The sequence below is a fragment of the Sesamum indicum genome, linkage group LG9 (assembly GCF_026168435.1).
Source record: "Sesamum indicum cultivar Baizhima isolate 11 linkage group LG9, ASM2616843v1, whole genome shotgun sequence".
NCBI lineage: Eukaryota > Viridiplantae > Streptophyta > Magnoliopsida > Lamiales > Pedaliaceae > Sesamum > Sesamum indicum.
In genome coordinates this window covers 1,677,223-1,695,075 of record NC_142665.1, presented here as the reverse complement: position 1 = coordinate 1,695,075, position 17,853 = coordinate 1,677,223, and the positions used below count along the sequence as shown (strand labels likewise).

General features: G+C 34.3%; 3 protein-coding genes across 3 annotated transcripts; 2 read left to right on the top strand and 1 right to left on the bottom strand.

Moving 5' to 3' along the window:
- The first annotated feature begins 311 nt into the window (after positions 1 to 311).
- LOC105169942 (UPSTREAM OF FLC protein (DUF966)) lies at positions 312 to 4,051 on the top strand. The gene is made up of 7 exons (XM_020697018.2): positions 312 to 720; positions 1,123 to 1,471; positions 1,567 to 1,636; positions 1,741 to 1,856; positions 2,369 to 3,248; positions 3,351 to 3,653; positions 3,764 to 4,051. Exons 2-7 carry the CDS (start codon positions 1,234 to 1,236, stop codon positions 3,828 to 3,830), a joined length of 1,674 nt encoding a protein of 557 aa, XP_020552677.1. The 5' UTR covers positions 312 to 720; positions 1,123 to 1,233; the 3' UTR covers positions 3,831 to 4,051.
- Positions 4,052 to 6,252: 2,201 nt separating this feature from the next.
- Positions 6,253 to 9,696, bottom strand: LOC105169945 (E3 ubiquitin-protein ligase RZFP34). The gene is made up of 12 exons (XM_011090493.3): positions 9,375 to 9,696; positions 9,172 to 9,259; positions 8,755 to 8,814; positions 8,429 to 8,461; positions 8,265 to 8,342; positions 8,122 to 8,165; positions 7,936 to 7,976; positions 7,761 to 7,843; positions 7,570 to 7,661; positions 7,138 to 7,207; positions 7,002 to 7,043; positions 6,253 to 6,704 (listed from the first exon to the last, which is right to left on the bottom strand). The coding sequence occupies exons 1-12, from the start codon at positions 9,473 to 9,475 to the stop codon at positions 6,549 to 6,551; spliced, it is 888 nt and encodes a 295-aa protein (XP_011088795.1). The 5' UTR covers positions 9,476 to 9,696; the 3' UTR covers positions 6,253 to 6,548.
- Positions 9,697 to 13,222: 3,526 nt separating this feature from the next.
- FRU (FER-like regulator of iron uptake) lies at positions 13,223 to 15,108 on the top strand. The gene is made up of 4 exons (XM_011090891.3): positions 13,223 to 13,900; positions 13,997 to 14,197; positions 14,312 to 14,485; positions 14,679 to 15,108. The coding sequence occupies exons 1-4, from the start codon at positions 13,379 to 13,381 to the stop codon at positions 14,781 to 14,783; spliced, it is 1,002 nt and encodes a 333-aa protein (XP_011089193.1). The 5' UTR covers positions 13,223 to 13,378; the 3' UTR covers positions 14,784 to 15,108.
- The last annotated feature ends 2,745 nt before the right edge of the window (positions 15,109 to 17,853 follow it).

The window sequence follows — 17,853 nt, the reverse complement described above, 5'->3', positions numbered from 1 at the left end:
ATAATAATACTAGCGAATAATTTACTATTTTTTTCATAAAATTTTCACAATGGAATAAATTGCATTTACAATCTCCAACTCTAGGGTTTAACATGGCTCACTTTGGTGATCAAAGTGGAGCCATTTATATCTTTTGTAATAAAAAAAAATAGGTTTGGTTCAATTTTGAACTTTTTCATTAGTACCCAATATATATATATATATATATTGGTTTCTTTTTGAAGTAATATATTACAGATTTCAAAAGAGACTAATATTTCATTGAATATTTTCCCAATTTTGAAAATAACAAAAACCAACACATCCCAAGAAAGAGCCAAACAAAGGTTGAAAGGTCCCCCAGGAGGTCACGAATGCAGTAACAATGGCGACAAAAGAAATAAAAGGAAGCGACATAGATGGGAGATTATTGGAGCCATAACCCACTTCACTTCACTACCAAACGCTGCAAACCCCACAAAACTCCAAAATCAAAAGAAATTTCCAATCCGCCAAAACATCCAACGGGTCGGGTCGGCAAATTCACGGCTTCTCTCATCTTTCTTCCCCATCTCCTTTTCACCAGTCCCTTTCTCCATCTCTACTCTGTCATTTCCATGAATAGTCACCTCTACCGTTTCCTCCTTCTGAAGGCACACAAATCCCAAGTGGGTCGGGCGGCCGGGTTCTGATGCATTAAATGCGGGTGTCCTGCTTTTGCTTTGCTTCCTTCTCTCCCAGGTTGGCGTGTTTTCTCTCACAAATGTGCTGAAAATTATACACCCCATACATTTTTTTCCCTTTTCTGACTCTTGGGCTTCAGTTCGTCAATCTGCAAGTGGATTTACTTGCATTGATTCATCCTTTATTTGCATTTTTTGGGAAATCTTGCGTCCATGGCCATGTTTGTTTCCTTACATAGAACTAAGTATTTTTATATGGGATATATTTGGTAATATGCTTGACTTGTGGAGGTTTTCTTTGATTGTTTCTTAAAGATTTTTGAGCTTTTATGGGTCATGCGTAGATCTGGTAGCAAATTTACTGAGCTCAAGTGTTCAGGAAAATTGTCTAACGTCGATTTCTTGTATAGTTTTTTGGGGACTTTGGGCCTTGATGATTGTGTTGCCCGGAATTTTTCAGTTTGACGCTGCCTGCATTTGAAGGAAAAATTTAAGAGAAATATTGGGTGGTTGTCGGAAATCTCTGTCTGTTTGAGGAAATTCAGGTCTGACCAGATTTTGAAGGTGCAAAATGGAGGGGAGGATTAAGAAATATAGTCAAGTGAGCCCGGAAAGAGCAAAAGTATGGACTGAGAAATCGCCCAAGTATCACTACAATCATCAGTGCAATCAGCAGCAGCAGCAGCAGCAGCAGCTACAGCATAATGGGAAAGTACCAGTAGTTTACTATCTATGTAGGAATAGACAACTCGAGCATCCACACTTCATGGAAGTCCCCTTGTCTTCCACTGATGGCCTTTACTTAAGAGGTAGCATACAGTTTATTTATGTGAATTCGACAAAAAGATAATTTGGTAATTGCTATTTGAAGTCTGAAAGTTGGAATGTTGTCTTTGTTTTGAAGATGTGATAGAAAGGCTCAATGCTCTGAGAGGCAGAGGCATGGCTTCGATGTACTCTTGGTCTTGCAAGAGGTGAAAATGGTCTATGGACTTTTTATTGGATTCTCTTCAGCTTTGCTCCCTTTTTGCTTGCGAGAGTGCATCTCGTAGTTTTTTATGGTAATTTGTGGATGCAGGAGTTACAAGAATGGGTATGTATGGCATGATCTTTGTGATGATGATTTAATCCTTCCGGCTCATGGTAATGAGTATGTGCTCAAGGGTTCCGAGCTCTTTGAAGATTCGAATTCTGGTAATATGATTATTATTTTGTTTGAGTTGTTTTAGCATGATCTTCAGTTTGTGTGAGAAATGACTTCAACTATGTTCAGAAGTTGCTGGGAGCAGTTAAACTTGAAAAAGAATTATGAGTATGCTTAAATAGGCTATTAGCTGATGCCCTTTAATTTAATGGCCTTAACAATGATATGGAAAAACCAAATGCTAGCACATTTTGTTGTTCTAGATGGAGATAGTCTTAGTTTCCTTAAGTAGCCATGTCTTTACTTCATTGTTGGTATATTTTCATGATCACTAACAACTGTTAGGTAATGAATATCACTAGACGCTGTCTTCTTTCCAAGAGATGACAAGAATCAAATAGGTCCTACTTGATTAAAGAGAAAAATGTAATAGCTGATAAATGAAGAAGAAATTGGAAGTTTCCTTCTTTCGCCAAACCCTTTCCGTTTTCTTGAGGTTCGGATTGCCGCATTTGTATAAAAGCCCCCATAACTATGAAAATGGATACTTCTTGTTTTCTAGGTCGCTTTAGCCCTGCTGGGACTTTTATATTACAGAATCAAAAAGCACTACCAGAACCACCGTCCTCTAGAAGCCAGGAGGAATCATCGTCTTCATCTAGCTTGAACGGCAGAACTACAAAGAGTTCTCAGGATGATGAGCTATCTCCTCCGGTTCAGCGTCCATGCTCATCAACTGTGTCCCCAGAATCGAGCATCGAGAAAACTTCCTCTTGGAATGGTTCTCTAAGCCTGACAGAGTACAAGGTTTACAAGAATGATGGTCTAGCTGATGCGTCCACTCAGACTGAAGAAAAAGCCAGCAGAGTTGTTGAAACTCGAGATACTTGTACAAGAGGGGTTTCAACTGATGATGGTACATTGGAGAACGACAGTCGTGGAACTCACCAAATCCAAGTCTCTCGGGTAAAACCAACTCCAGAGATTTGCAGAGACGTTGTTTCACCACCTCCATCGACGTCCAGTGCTTCGTCATCAAGTGGTAGGACAGATACATTGGAATCTCTCATCCGAGCTGATGTGAGGAAGCTCAACAGCTTTAGAATTCTCGAAGAAGAGGAATTTCGAATGCCATCTGGTACAAAGTTTAAGGCCTCGAATATGATAATGCAACTGATATCTTGTGGTTCAATTTCAGTGAAAGATCACAGCTTTGGCTTGATCCCTACCTACAAACCTAAATTCTCACATTCCAAATTCCCCTCCCCGTTGTTCTCGACGTCATTAATGTTCGGAGAGCTTGATTGCCTGGCAGAGAACCCTCGTCTAACGAGCATGAGACTGGAAGATAAAGAATACTTTAGTGGGAGTTTGGCTGAAACAACTACTCTCAAGGAAAATGTACCCACACTTCAGAGATCTTCTTCTTACAATGCTGACCGGTCAGTCAGTTTTCTCCACCTATGTTTAAAACTTTGTTGATAATCAAATTTCTGTGTTCCCCCTCTGCATTCCTGGGTGAGTAAAATAATTTGGCCTTGCAGAAGTACTCAGCAACTTGATCCTAATGAAGACAAGGAAGAGGGAAGTTCCACAACATCGAAGTGTGTTCCTAAATCGATCATGGCTTCACTGAGCAAGCAGCCAAGAAGTGAATCAATGAGATCTCCTCTTTCTGAGGGGCCTAGAATCTCATCGGAGAGAGCAGCAAGTTCACGGACCATTACACCCGGCACATCAAATGGTGGGAGCAGGAGAATGACGGAACCATTCTCTGGCAAAGAACAATCCGGAAAACCAGATTCTTCCAGAAACGACAAGGAGAACGTCATCAAAATTGAAGAAAGTTAAGTTTTGACTCCACTCAAATCTTTATCCGTCACTCAACTAGCCAGCTTAATGCTGATTCTCGTGTTTTTGGTGGATTGAGATTTTCTTTATAATTTCTTCCAAACAGGCTTGCTTCAGGAGCTCGGGTTATAATACAATCGAAGGTATCTTCTGACATCGAGGGTAACTCCTAGAATACGCGCCTTAAGGTTAAGAATTGGAGTTTCAACATAATCCATGGAGATTATGTGTTTATACTGTAAAACGCCCTTGATTTTTACTGAATTTTATCATACACTTGTGTTAAATCAGGAACTGAAAAAACGAGTAGGTTCAGGTCTTTGGCTATTCAGCTGCATTTTTGTGTTATTGACACTATTTCTTGAGTAAATTCTTCTACATTCTTTCTCCTTAATATGCTAAAACCGTCATGATTGAGAATTATCCCGAGTCTTACTCCTATATTAGTGTTAATTACAACGGTATGGCCAATGTAGATTTATGTAATCTCCATACCTGATTTATCTTGTTGATGAGAACATCCAGCATCAACAAAAGTTAGTGAAGCTGTCTAGATGTGATAAACATATGTACTGGTTGTTCAGGTGTCTGATACGTCATGCGACAACATATGAAAATGTTATATTGTATAGCAAGGGTGGCAAGGTTGCCACTGCTTCTGTCCTTTTTTTAAAATTATTAAAAAACATATAGATATGTAGAAGTTGGGAAAGACTACCAGAGTTTGTTTGGTGTACATTTATTATGGGCTTGGGGAAGAAAATGCAATAACAAAAACAGTGGTGGAGATTTGAAGAAGCTTCAGATGTGGAAATCACCAAAGTCAAACTGAGAGAGTTGAAGTTGAAGCAGCATAGGATTCTGATTGGGTGATGATACCTTGGACTTCATAATGTTGACCGTACCATAGAAAAGTTAGTTTAAAGTCAAAGTAGGCATTCATTTTTTCCAGACATGGGAATGTGGGATCCAACCTTCCAATGCCTAAAAAGGTTACTAGCTTGTCCAAAATCAATAAAATGTCAACACTGGCAGTGTTTGGCTAATCTTGATTATTTTTTAACAACACTAATTATGGACAATATTTTCCAAAAGATAAGTGAAAATCAATTAAAATATCCATCACATGTTTCAATTCTTTTCTCCCTTAAAACAACCATTTTTTTGAAAAGCAATTTCTCATTCAAACTGCTTCCAGTTCCAGCCTGGTCTCACCCAAAAAAGGGTCACATCCTAACATCACGTAAATCTGTTTCCTAACTAGAGAATATATTCCATCACTTTTGTTTCTTTTTATGAATATATTCTCACGGCCTTTAATTCTTAGTTATTACGTTACTTCTCTTTCAATTCTTGGTGCATTATTATATATAGAAAGACGTACACCCCAAATTAAACACCTTGTGATATTAAGTTTAAATACACAAATATTCCATATATTTTATAAAATTATAAATGCAATCCTTGATATTGTAGTTATGATTATAAGTACACTCTTATTCAATGATAAAAATTTGTAAAAATACTTCTTGAAGTACATTAACTAACACCACCCGAAAGTAATTTTTAGAAAAACGTAAGGTGTCTGTATATTTGAATTTAAACTCAATGATATCAATGCAAATTTGCCCATATTATTATTGTAAATGTTGACACAGACAAGAATCCATTTCAATTGTAGCTTCACTCACAAGCTAATTTAGGAACATGATTGAAGGGCAACATCTTTATACTCCTTTGGTTGTCATAAATTAGAAATGTGTGCAATAAAAGTGGGGACGTTTTGAACAAATGCTCAAAAGGTGGGTAAAGAAGGTTCCCTGGTTTTGAATTAAAGCAATGTGCGTACAAAAAAGGGCTGCATCCATTCACGTGTGCAAACACAACTACTGCATTTGTTTGACTGCGTATGTTTCTGTCAGGGAGTACTAAGAAATGGGTACAATTTAAATTTGATCCACACACCTTAGTTTTCCTTACAAATATTTCTTTTATAGTAAAAATTTGAAGTATTTTCATTTTCGATCACCATCACATATCAGCACAGAACTGTAAATCACTCAAATGGGGTAATTAAGAATTAATCCATCCAAACAACTTTTGCAATTTGTTAGAAATATAATATAATTTCTGAGTAAAATTTTGGTGAAAATGTCACAAGTTGAGTTTTTGGTAAGAGGGGGGAAAAGGTAAAAGTAAATTTGGTAATCCAAAGTGGAAATTCAGCTGATATATAAATTTTCACTAGAACCAAGAATTTTGTACGTATTAAGAGATCATGCACTAATCAATATTTATGTGTGTGTGTTAATATGTAATATATTGAAGAGCTTTGGCGACTTGCTCTCTGCGCAATTCACCGTCCACATTTTATTTTATAGAAATTTAAAATTGGGCTGTTTTGGCCCTTTTGCTTCCCTCTTATATATAATAATAAGAGTGAATAACAATTTACCCAAACAATATTAAAAATAAGCATATTACCCCTTCTAAAAAAATATAGCAATTGTGTTTCATAAGCTTCGTGCTGGAAAAATAACAAGACAATATTGTCTTCTTCTTCCTAATAATACACAACTACAAAATGGAAGGTGATTGAACACTAAACAAGTCAGCTTGCTATTATATTGCAACATGAAAGCACACGACGCTGAAAGGAGCAAGAAACTGCATCTAAAACCTTGTAAAATTCATGCTGTCCCCAAAGGGCTCAATAGCCTTGTAATTAAGGGTAACAAATAGACTTTCCTTTTTAAAAATATTGCACAAAAAAGTTGCTTCCTACCACATTTTCTTCTCCTCCCTTCTGGAGGAGTAAAGAACAGCCTTAAGGCACAACAACTGTGCTCCAACAGCACCATCCTCTCGAGGGTTTTAACGTTAATCGGAAATCATCTTACTACCTCGGCAACTCTAGATGAGCATGAAGGTGGAGGGCCACCTTGAATCTGTCTAGTATTGTAAGAGCTGCAGCTCAAGCATTTGTACCCCACAATGTGGAACTGAACTTCGGACGTCTCCTCACAGTCGTTACATAGTATCCACACCTACTTACAGAAAAAAACACAAAAATTCATGTAAGCTAGATGTCTTGGAGATTTGTCATAGATATCCTGAGATTTAGGTGTACTACGAAAAATTTCATCAATTTCAACTCCACGCCCTGTCGTCATTTTTACACTACAGACTAGATGACTAAGTAAAATCTATAAAGTAAAACATGACAATAGGGAGTAAGAGTTTAATCTTTCAGAATCCAATGGTTTTTCTTATAATATGCCCAAACCTGAGGAGGGGTCAGTGTAATTATCTAGTAACCTAATTTGTTGAAATGACACTCTTACCTTTTTGTTCTTGTACATCTCCGGCATAGGAGTTGAAGCAATCTGTTGGTCAATTTGCAGAATAAAATAATGAATCAGATGGTCCGAAAATGAAAACACAAATAGATTAAAAGTGCAAGTGCATCTTGATAGGTACCTCTTCATCAAGCTTTCTCCATACATTTGACATATCACAAATGGACTTTGAGCAGACAGGACACGCGTATCTGGAAGTCGTAGGAAGAACATTAATTTCTTGGTTAAGGATCCTATGTTCAAAATGCAAAACTAAGGTTGCAATTGGATGACACGCTATTTCCATAAGATCGTCATTGAAAGATATCACAGACACCCCCGCCCCAACCCCAAGCATGTGTTTATTCGATATTCTTGAAAATTTATCCTAAAAAGACATGTTATTTCCAAGTCTATATTCAAAAATCATTCTCCAAGCTTACTTTTTCCCCAGAATTTTCACTAGGCAAATGTCCTAAGTTCGAGTCCCACATATATATGGAAGTTGATTAGATATATTTTATGATGATATTGATCATGTCTCTCGTAAACAAAAAGGGGGGGGGGGGGTCACCTGCGATGACGCTCCATCTCTTTGACACATTCCATATGTATCGTATGTCCACATAACAAAACAGCAATGTTCCTTGTCGAGTCAAACAAGAACTGCAATTTGAAATAATAAATAGAATTACACCTCAGGACAAACGTTATTTCATCAACTTCCAATGATGTCGAGTGGCTTAATAGAGTAAATAACATTACCTCAAAGCAAACTGCACAATTGTGATGCATTGCTCGTTCCACACAACGATGCGCATCCTTAATCAAGTTCGAATAGCAGCACCCTGGACCACAAGCAGTGGATTGGATCTCAGGAAAATTAAAAATTAGAGTTCAACAGGAAATTCTGAGAATTAAGGAAATCAACTTGACGTACCGCAATTGCTGCAGTGAAAGAAGTTCTCCCTGCCACCAGTTCTGCAGAGTAGTGATGGAAAATAAATTTAAAAAGGTATATATTTTATAGGGATGATTACATAACTTCCCCTGAAGGTTTAGACATATTACAAAAAACACCCACTAATTTTTGAAAAATTTACACCGTCGTGGTGTGAGTTCTCACCTGCATATCCCACATTCATCACAGTGGTATTGTTTCTTCGAGACCTAAATTCATGTAAATAAAACACAGTATTAAATTTCACGTAGATGGACACAACAGAATACCGTGAAAGAGTGTTAGAAACACTGTGAAGAGCTTCTCACATCATCGTCGAAGAATTTGCATTTTTCACAGAAGTAGTTCCCCATGCAAACTCCACAACTTACACAGTTCTGTCCAACCTGAAAACCACACACTTATATAAATCAAGGACCGTATAAATAAAAGCCAAATTTGTTTATGAGTATTGCTCGTTTATTTCGCTTACATCTTGTTCGGTGCCACATAAGGAACACATGACCTGCACAACATATGCATCCATAAGTCAACTTCGAAACACTTCTGTCTTCATATGATTAATCTATAACGCGAAAAGGTCGATCGACTATAAACACTTATAAATTACTACACATGAAATATTTAGCCTTATTTGTGAGAAGAAAAGGATTTTTTGAACATTTCATTTGTTGTCTTACTCCACTAACATTTAAGACAATATTGTGAAATATTATTATTCTTCAGAAAATCAAACAAAACACAGATTTTTTATATTTAACTCAGAGAATTTATGATCATAGATTAATTAAAACTCACCCTTTTCACATGGTGGCGAGGGACATCATGTCGATGAAGGGGATTGATCTCAAGGGCGTTCTGTCAAATCAGAAAACAAGTAAGATAGAGAAAACTAGCTGCTGCAAGAAAATTTTGTTTTATAGAAACGGTAATTACATTATTATATCAAAATATTCTGATATACATTTGTAAAATAACAAATTATAACAGAAATAAGACAAATACGAAATTATCTGATGGGATTAAAACCCATGATTGCATACTTATTTATAGATCACAGTGCTAAACATTAGACCAAGACTTCATTGATTGCTAGAAGTAATTAAATGCATAAAAAAAGTCAAGAAAAAGAAATTTCAAAGATACATTAAGCCTTAATTGATGAACTAGAATGAAGGCAAGAATATAAAGAAAAGGAATCATGAATCAACAGACCTTAGCTTCATTATGGCAATGCCTGCAATCGAAAACCTCGTCACAACAAGGGGCCCTGATCTTGCATCTCCTCCTATAATGTTTGCACCTAAAAGCGACAGATTTAGATGAAATTAATCAGACAGGCAAAATCAATTCAAGAAACTGTCACAAAAACAAAAGCAAGAAACCCCAGAAAGTCTGAAAGAAACTCGAAAGTGTACCCATAATTGGCAGGGGCAGGCTCCATTTGAAGCTGTTGTTTACTGGAATCGTCGGACAGTACAATCGGCGGCTTTTGCTGATCAGACTCGGACATCATCATTTTCTTCTATTTCTCAGAATTTATTCTTTCAATTGCAGCAAGAAATGCATGCAAGAATTCAGGGATTCTCTTGATTCTGAAGAGAGTTTGAATGTATTTAATTCAAGTGGAAGATGGAGCACACGGTTTTGAGAGAGCGGGAAAACAACGGCTTTACAACGTGTTTGTGAAGGATTATTAGGACGATGAATCCTCCCATTCCACCCCATCATTCCTCAATTATTCTGACCTTTTATTTCCTTAACAAGAAAGGCGACATTTGCGAGAAAATGAAGTGGGTTTTCGGAATCCCACATTCAAGCCTCGACGCGTGTTGCTCACCTCTTCTCTATTCCTCCACAGTGTATTAGCTGGAGTATTTGAGGCGTAGTTTGAAAAAGTATTATGGGATAAAAAAAGGAAGAATAATTTATATTAATGTGTTTCTTAGTTTGTAATATGACACTAAAATTAAATAGAAAAAAAAGCCTTATGAAATATGAAGAAGAATTTCACGTACTAACATTTAATAAAATGATTATATAATATTATATTTTTCAACAATCAAACATAAAATTTTGATTTGAGACGCCAACATATTTGCAAGTGAAGTGAGATGATCATCGATATTTTATTATTAAGGGAAAACACCTCTTTATTGTTTCTTCTCCTTTTTTATCTGCTTTTTTTAATATTTAATTTATTTTTTTAATAATTTTCCACTTCCCGCATTATCTTTTTATATTTACTTATTTCTTTTTATTTTCATGCATATTTATTGATACTATTTTATTATAAATTTAGCATTAGAAAATAATAAAATTTAACATTAAATTATTATTTTTTATATATTTTATTAAATAATAAATATTTTAAAATATGTGATACAAATAGTATATATATGAAAAGCGGTGGTAGGCGCGTTTACCACTTGGGAAGTGAACACGACAAGATGACATGGGATTGGAGGTTTGATAGAAAGCCAAAGTTGGATAAATACAGAGTAGAGTGAGTAGGTTCCACGTCCTCATGACATTTTAATCCCTTTTTCACAACATCCCACTCACCAATCAAAATTATTTTATATTAGAATAAATTGCATTAAACCCCCTGTCATATAAAATATTTACTAAAAAATCTCCTGTATTAATGAAACAGGTACAGAAAAACTCTACTATTGTAAGTAAACCTTGCAAAAATTTAGTAGACACCCAATAACAGAATGAGAGTGAACTACACACACAATAAATACAGTGAAAACTAACCAAAATGTCCCTTTTGACCTCTATCACACTTTGAGAGACCAAATTCAAAAAGTGGCATTGTTGATGGGACAAATGTAATATTTACCCCACTGTAATTGTTAATAGTGTGAAGTCTCTACATTTTTTTATTTGAATGGGATTAGAAATTATGTTTCTTTATCGCTTTGAATTTTAGTAATGTCATACTACATATTTTGAGCAGAATATAGTATTAATTTATTTATTTTAATTATAGAAAAAAAAGTATGTATACAAATAAAAGTTTAATATTAAGATTTGAATAAATTAAAATTATCTTTTCTGAGATCAACATAATTATGAATTAATCAAAATATTCTTTTGAATTATGAATTATTATTTTATATATATATATTAAAATTTTAAAATATTTTTATGAACAAAAACACCCTTTTAACCTTAATATACGGTGAGACTGAAAGAAAACCGGAAAAGAAAGTCGAGCGAAGAAACGAAAGATAGGATGAAAACCAAAATAGGGCGGGAGCAAACTTTTGTATCAACCAAAAACTGTAAAGTTGAACACTTGGAGCTCCGAACTTCAATTTTGGGCTGATAATTTTCTCTGGCGGCCCAATAAGATATTAAAGAATTGGGTCTATTCATAAAATTGTGGCCCATTTTTATACGCCTTCCGCAAATAGTGAGCCCATTTATACATGTTTGGGCTAATGGCCCATGCTTGTGTGAATCTATTTCTCCATATTTTCTTGTTTAAAAAATATAATTTATTCATCATAAAAATATTTAGAAAAAAAAAAACTATTAATTACGTATCATAATATCAATTAGGAATTCAATCAATACCCTCGTGCCCATAAATAACCAACAACTCTCAAGAATGAAATAATAAAAGCAAAAGTTAATATAGTTAAAATAAATATTCATGGACTACGACTCTTGATATAATTAGTGAAGCTTTAATTTCAACCATTAAGTTAAGATTCATTAATTGGGAGCATAATAGATTTGCATAAAATATATCAAATAATGTATCAATATTAAATTTAATCAAGAAATATACATTATTAATTACAATATTCGGAAGCTAGAGTTGAGGAGGACTTAAACCCGTGGCTAGAGAGTTCTGGATTATTCTAATTCCAACTTATGGGGTTCAGCCACGCGCTCTAGGTGCATTATCAACAGTTGCACACACACTCGTCACGAGCCACGAATTTTAGGATATGATTAATACATTATTAATGATGATTAAGTGAGGTGAAGCAGTATAATTACACCAGTTGTTGGAGGATTAAGTGCTGTCCTAATCCTTGTCACGTCACCAATGACGCTTATGATGAATTAAGCTTATAACTATTGTTTTTCATGGCATCTTTTCCCCTTCACATTTGATAAGTACAAAGCTGTAGGAATCGAACATGAGGATGAGGAGTTTGTTGTCATAAAATAATGATAAGAACATCAGGAATTTGACTTAGAAGATATGAGAATCTCATGAAAGTCAATGAATTGAGAGCGACGTAGCTGAAACCTACCCAAGTTAGAAGTCATCTGTATTTGAGTTAATCAGTTATAATTATATTAAATTATTAATAATTAATATACATTAATTATTGATATCAAATATAGAGAGAGAGAGATAATTAATCAATAATTACTATTAACATAGATAATACTTACACATTAATTTGTGAAACTTGATCCCATGACCTCTTGATTATAGGACTTTAGCTTTATCAACCAATTGATCATATTACGATCTAAAAATTATCTAATTTAAAATTGAATTTGAATTTGATTATTAATTGAATCAAGCTTAAATGAATTGTAATTCAGTTGAAGATGATCTATCGGATTTTGTGTTCATAATTAAAAAGAATAAATACAACTTTATGTAAGTTGTAATAATTATTCAAAAATATGTAATGTCATCTTTTATTACTTAATGTGTGTATGTTGAATAGAACAGAAAATGGAATAAAATTTGTAGCATAAAAAATATAATCTGCACATAATTAGTATCATCACTTATGTCAAAGTGAAGCGAAATAGGTAACTAACCAAACTTGTCTAATTACTCTTAGGCACAAACGAAAACTTTTCATTCAAATTAGATTTGATCAAATAAAAATAAAATAATTATATATATAGCAAATGTAACATAAAATTGAATGTTCTACTTATATCATACCATAAAGTGCTTATCATGTCGAGATCTGATCGGAGTCGAGCAGACCAAGAATTTTCCCAATAAACTCAATAATCACACTTATACATTATCAACAGTAGTATTTTTGTCTAGTAGTGTTTGTCAATATTACGTGGAATTAACCAAACAGTTCTGTGGTAGTTGCGAACTATACTCCCGTCCTGCGGCATCTAATATATATATTAACTCAATTGAGAATCTCCCGACATCTTAATCCACATAACAACATACTCGTTAAGGGAAAAAAAGGGCAACTAGTTGAAGTTACAACGTCATTCCTTTCGATTCTTGCAACATTAATTAATTCGTAAACTCCCTAATTACACTAATCTCAGTACTCATTATCATAAACCAGATTCCATTCCATTCAACCCGTTCACACCGTACCTATATAAATACTTGTAGAACCCCACAAAAATTAAACCACGAAAATCCCAAAAAATTTGAAGTGTAGTTGAAAGAAATTAAATGGAGAGGAGTTGTTTGGAAAGTGGAGGAATCCCAGAGCTTGATCCGTACCAATATCAATATGCAGCTGATCATTTTGGGTTGATAGATTTCATGGATGAGGCGATTTTCGACCAGTTTATCGATCTCATTCGTGGCGAAAACGAGAACGAGACGGTGGCCAACTTCGCAGCTCATCAAGGCTACGATTTCCATGGCCAGTTTTTCTCAGAAGCTCCGCCGGCCGAGTTGCTTGATTTCGATGGCCTGATGGGCCATAATGCCATTGATACTGATGTAAACAATGACTTGGGTTTTCTGAATGCATGTGTGAAGAATGTGAGTGAGGAGGGTGTAATGGATGTGGAGGAGTCGTCCGGCACAACCACCACCACAGGCACCGGCACCTGCAGCAAGAGGGCAAATAAGAAGAATAGTAGTAAGGTTGATAGATCGAGAACGTTGATTTCAGAGCGGAGGAGGAGAGGAAGAATGAAGGAAAAGCTCTATGCATTGCGCTCCTTGGTTCCTACTATCACTAAGGTTGCTTCATCTATATATATGTATATTAAATAGGATCTCATAATTAAAGTGATGCATGGGTTTATGACGGAAAATATATGTTAATGGTGGATGCAGATGGATAAAGCTTCGATAGTGGGAGACGCGGTGTTGTACGTGAGAGACTTGCAAATGCAAGTGAAGAAGCTCAAATCCGAGATCAGCAGTCTGGGAGGAGGAGCTACTCATGTCCAGTCGTCATATCAAGGAAGAACCGATGGCAGCAATGGGAAGAACAATATCATGAGTTTCTATCCTGTAATCAAGAAGATTTTTAAGGTACAGGACACGTACCAATAATTAATGTAGACTAATCGTCTTAATACGGATGACAATCAGATGACTTTGATGATGTTGAGAAAGAATTAAATGTTATGGTGTGCATGCACGCAGATGGAGGTGTTTGAAGTAGAGAAAAGAGGGTTTTACGTGAGAGTAGTCTCCAACAAAGGGAGAGGCATCGCTGCTCTCCTTTACAAGGCTCTTGAATCCCTTACAACCTTCACCCTTGCCACCTCTAATTTGGCTGCTTCTGCTCATAACTATGTGTTCACCTTCACTTTGCATGTAAGCAAGCATTCGTCTTTTCTTTATATAATTAGGTACCTACCAAACACATCCAGATATGTTCAAAATTCTATTTAGCATATCAATAATTTTATAATCTAACTACTGTATAAATAGACCGATACGTACTAGCTAGCTAGCTAGGGAGTCGAATCTGACGAAACTGGGTTTGTTCCTTGTGTGAAAATTGCAGATTACACAAGGGGAGATGGACATAAACATACAAAATATGGAGCTGTTGATTGCTACCGTTTTTCTTAAGCAAGGGTTTGAGATGGAGACGTCTCAATCTGCATAAATGCCAAGTGATCCTAATCCAGACCCAATTTGGTCCAACCTAAAAATTAATTATATGATAAGTGCAATACACTTGTGATGTGATTAGCGTATAATTAAAAAAAATGATTAATCACATCACAAGTGTATCATGCTTGTTCTGTAATTAATTCGATTTGATGAAACCTGATTTAGAGAAGAATTTTCTTAAATTGGAGTTATATATTTCAGTGAAATACGGCAAAAAGGGAATCCATGTGTGTAATTATTTTTGTTCAGACATGGATGTATGTACAAGTCCTACAAATCTTAATTTAGATTTGCAAATAAAATTTTTCTCAATGTTACGGTGCATGTTATTAATTACGTGGTAATTTGTTGAAAGTAAATGAATATATAGAGAATTAATGATGATCTTGTGTTGCATCATGTTTCATGTATCTTATTAATAATTCCAATCACGGTCGCATCAGTGCAAAAAATAATATTATTTTCAAACAAATTAAATGCATATTATCCTAACAGATTTGAGATTTTAGCTACCAAAATTTGTACAATATGGAAATTTCCAATGCTGCTTCTTTCATATTTTTCTTTTAAGTATTTTGGATTTTGGAAATTCATAAAAAAAGAAGAATGAAAAATTACGTGATAAATAAAAAAAAAATTAAACTAATATATTAAAACAATATAATAGAATACCAAAAATGGATGAGAGGCCATAAAGCTAATCTTCCTTAATAATAGAGTATAGATTATTTTGTAATAGAAATAAAAAAATTAAAAAAGTAAATAAAGTATTAAATCCAGATTACACTGATCATATGAAAACTGCAACACGCTTTGTATAGAATATGACGGATACCATGGCCTATTTAAACTGCCATTTAGTTTGTACGCTATTTTTTTTTCTTTACTTAATGAAATTTATCATTATCGAAAGAAAACTGCAACAGACGCAAACCCCTTCTAAATTGGGAAAAGAAAGTCATAAAAATTGGATGGTACCTTGATAAAATGATTTGGGCTCAAGTTATTTATACTAAGCCCATTAGAGAGATTTGGGCTTCTTAATGGGCCTGTATTCCATCTACCTCTCACTCCCGCTTTCTTTGATTTGATTGGTTTGAAGTTGAGAATAGAAATGGATACTTAAACTTGATATGGTGTTTGAAGTTGGTTGGAAAATGTTAAAATTAGTTGATTATATGTTTGATGATTATTTTTATCGGGACAAAGTTATTATAAATATAACGTCATATCTTGATAATTATTATTTATTTTTAATATTTATATGTGATGTGAGGACCACACTCAAAACTCTAAATGCTCAAAACGATCCATTGGCATCATCGACCTTAATAACCGTCTAATCATTTTTGAATCAGTACTCGAGCTATCCCCACACATGACTTCACTTGAAAGGTCATAATTGGAGTTTACACTTCTTACCACTTTTGTGTCTATAGATATTTGAAAATCAAGATTGCAACTAAAAATGAAGTCGAAGGACGACCACAGAACTTGTCACAATCTAACTATATTAGGGCTCATTTGTGGTATGATCTCAAGTAAAACCCAAAGGATGTAAAAGCATGGTGATTGTTGTTCCGTGGTTTTATCCAACATATATGATGTTTGAATCAGTAACTTAAATGTGTGCGTCCAAGTGAAGAAGCTCGCTCCTCTCCATTCAACCCAATTTTTGCACATACAAACAAATCAAAAAACCCTTCATGGACCAGCGTTTCTCTTTCACGCACAGCCGACCACACCGACTTTTCGACACAGTGGGGAACCACATTTTTGTATCTTACCTTCCCCCTCTTTCTTTTCTTTTTCTTTCTGTAAAATATATATATATATATATATATATTTTAAAAGAAAAACAATTATATTATAATTTCACTCGTCACAATTAATATATGTCAATTATAAATAATAAATATGTATAACTAATCAACAATTATTCTTACAAATGCATTGACAATTATTATTACCTACGTAACAGTGGGACTCGAATTCACTTTAATATAAAATTTCAATTTTATTAATTGAGTTAGGCCTAATTTATTTAAAAAAAGAAAGAAAGAAAGGATTGACAGTAGAATTTGAAGATACCCCACAGCATGTGGAAGAAAAGGGGAGGTCCCTTTTTCCCAGTTTGGGGGCGTTGTTGGTTTTCTGCTAATCGCACATGAATGTAGGCATCCAACACATCGACATCGACATCCACTCAACAGCTACGGCTTTTTATTTCGAGATATTTTTGGATTTTGTGGTCCTAATTCTTTTTATTTTTATTTTTACTTGCTTGTCTTGCTATATACATATTCTGCTTTTTTTGTAAATTTGGAAGGAATTTCTATTCTAATATGTGAAATGTGAATCAGTGAAGCAGCATGCAGATGATGTTTGGAGCTAAGATTTAATGTTGGGATCTTTCTCTTTTGTGGTTCCAATTTCTTTTCATCATCACATGATAAAATCCTATACAATCATATACAAATGCAATATACTTGCCCTATAATTAATATATGATTAAAAAAAATTTCACTTACTCTATAATTAATTTGATTCAAATAAATCTAGTTTGAGCGATAATTTTATTTGATTTTTAATTTCGTTCTCAATTTTCAATATTTACAAGTGATTTTTTGTCATAAATGAAATATGTTATATTATTACGTTTTGTTATATGTCTTTGTACTAAAAAAATGTGATAAAATAAAAATGTGTTTGGGTTTGTAGTTTGTAATAGTTTTATATATAAAAAGACATAATAAATAAAAATGTACTTAAAATATGATGTTTTGTGATAATTTTTGTATAAAAACAAAAATCTGTTATATACCCTATGGTAATTTTTCTAGGGGAAAATCTAAGGATCCCACCGTAATTTCAAAAATATTTAAAAAAAATCTATAAAAATTAAAGTATCAATTACATCTCCTATAATATAAAACAAGTTCATAAAACTCCCTAAAGCCAGGGTTGGCAGCACACGCACATCAACTGCGAAGATTTGTGGAAATTTGTCTTCTTTTTTTTTTTATATATATATTTTTATCCTTCTCCCAAAATCTAATATA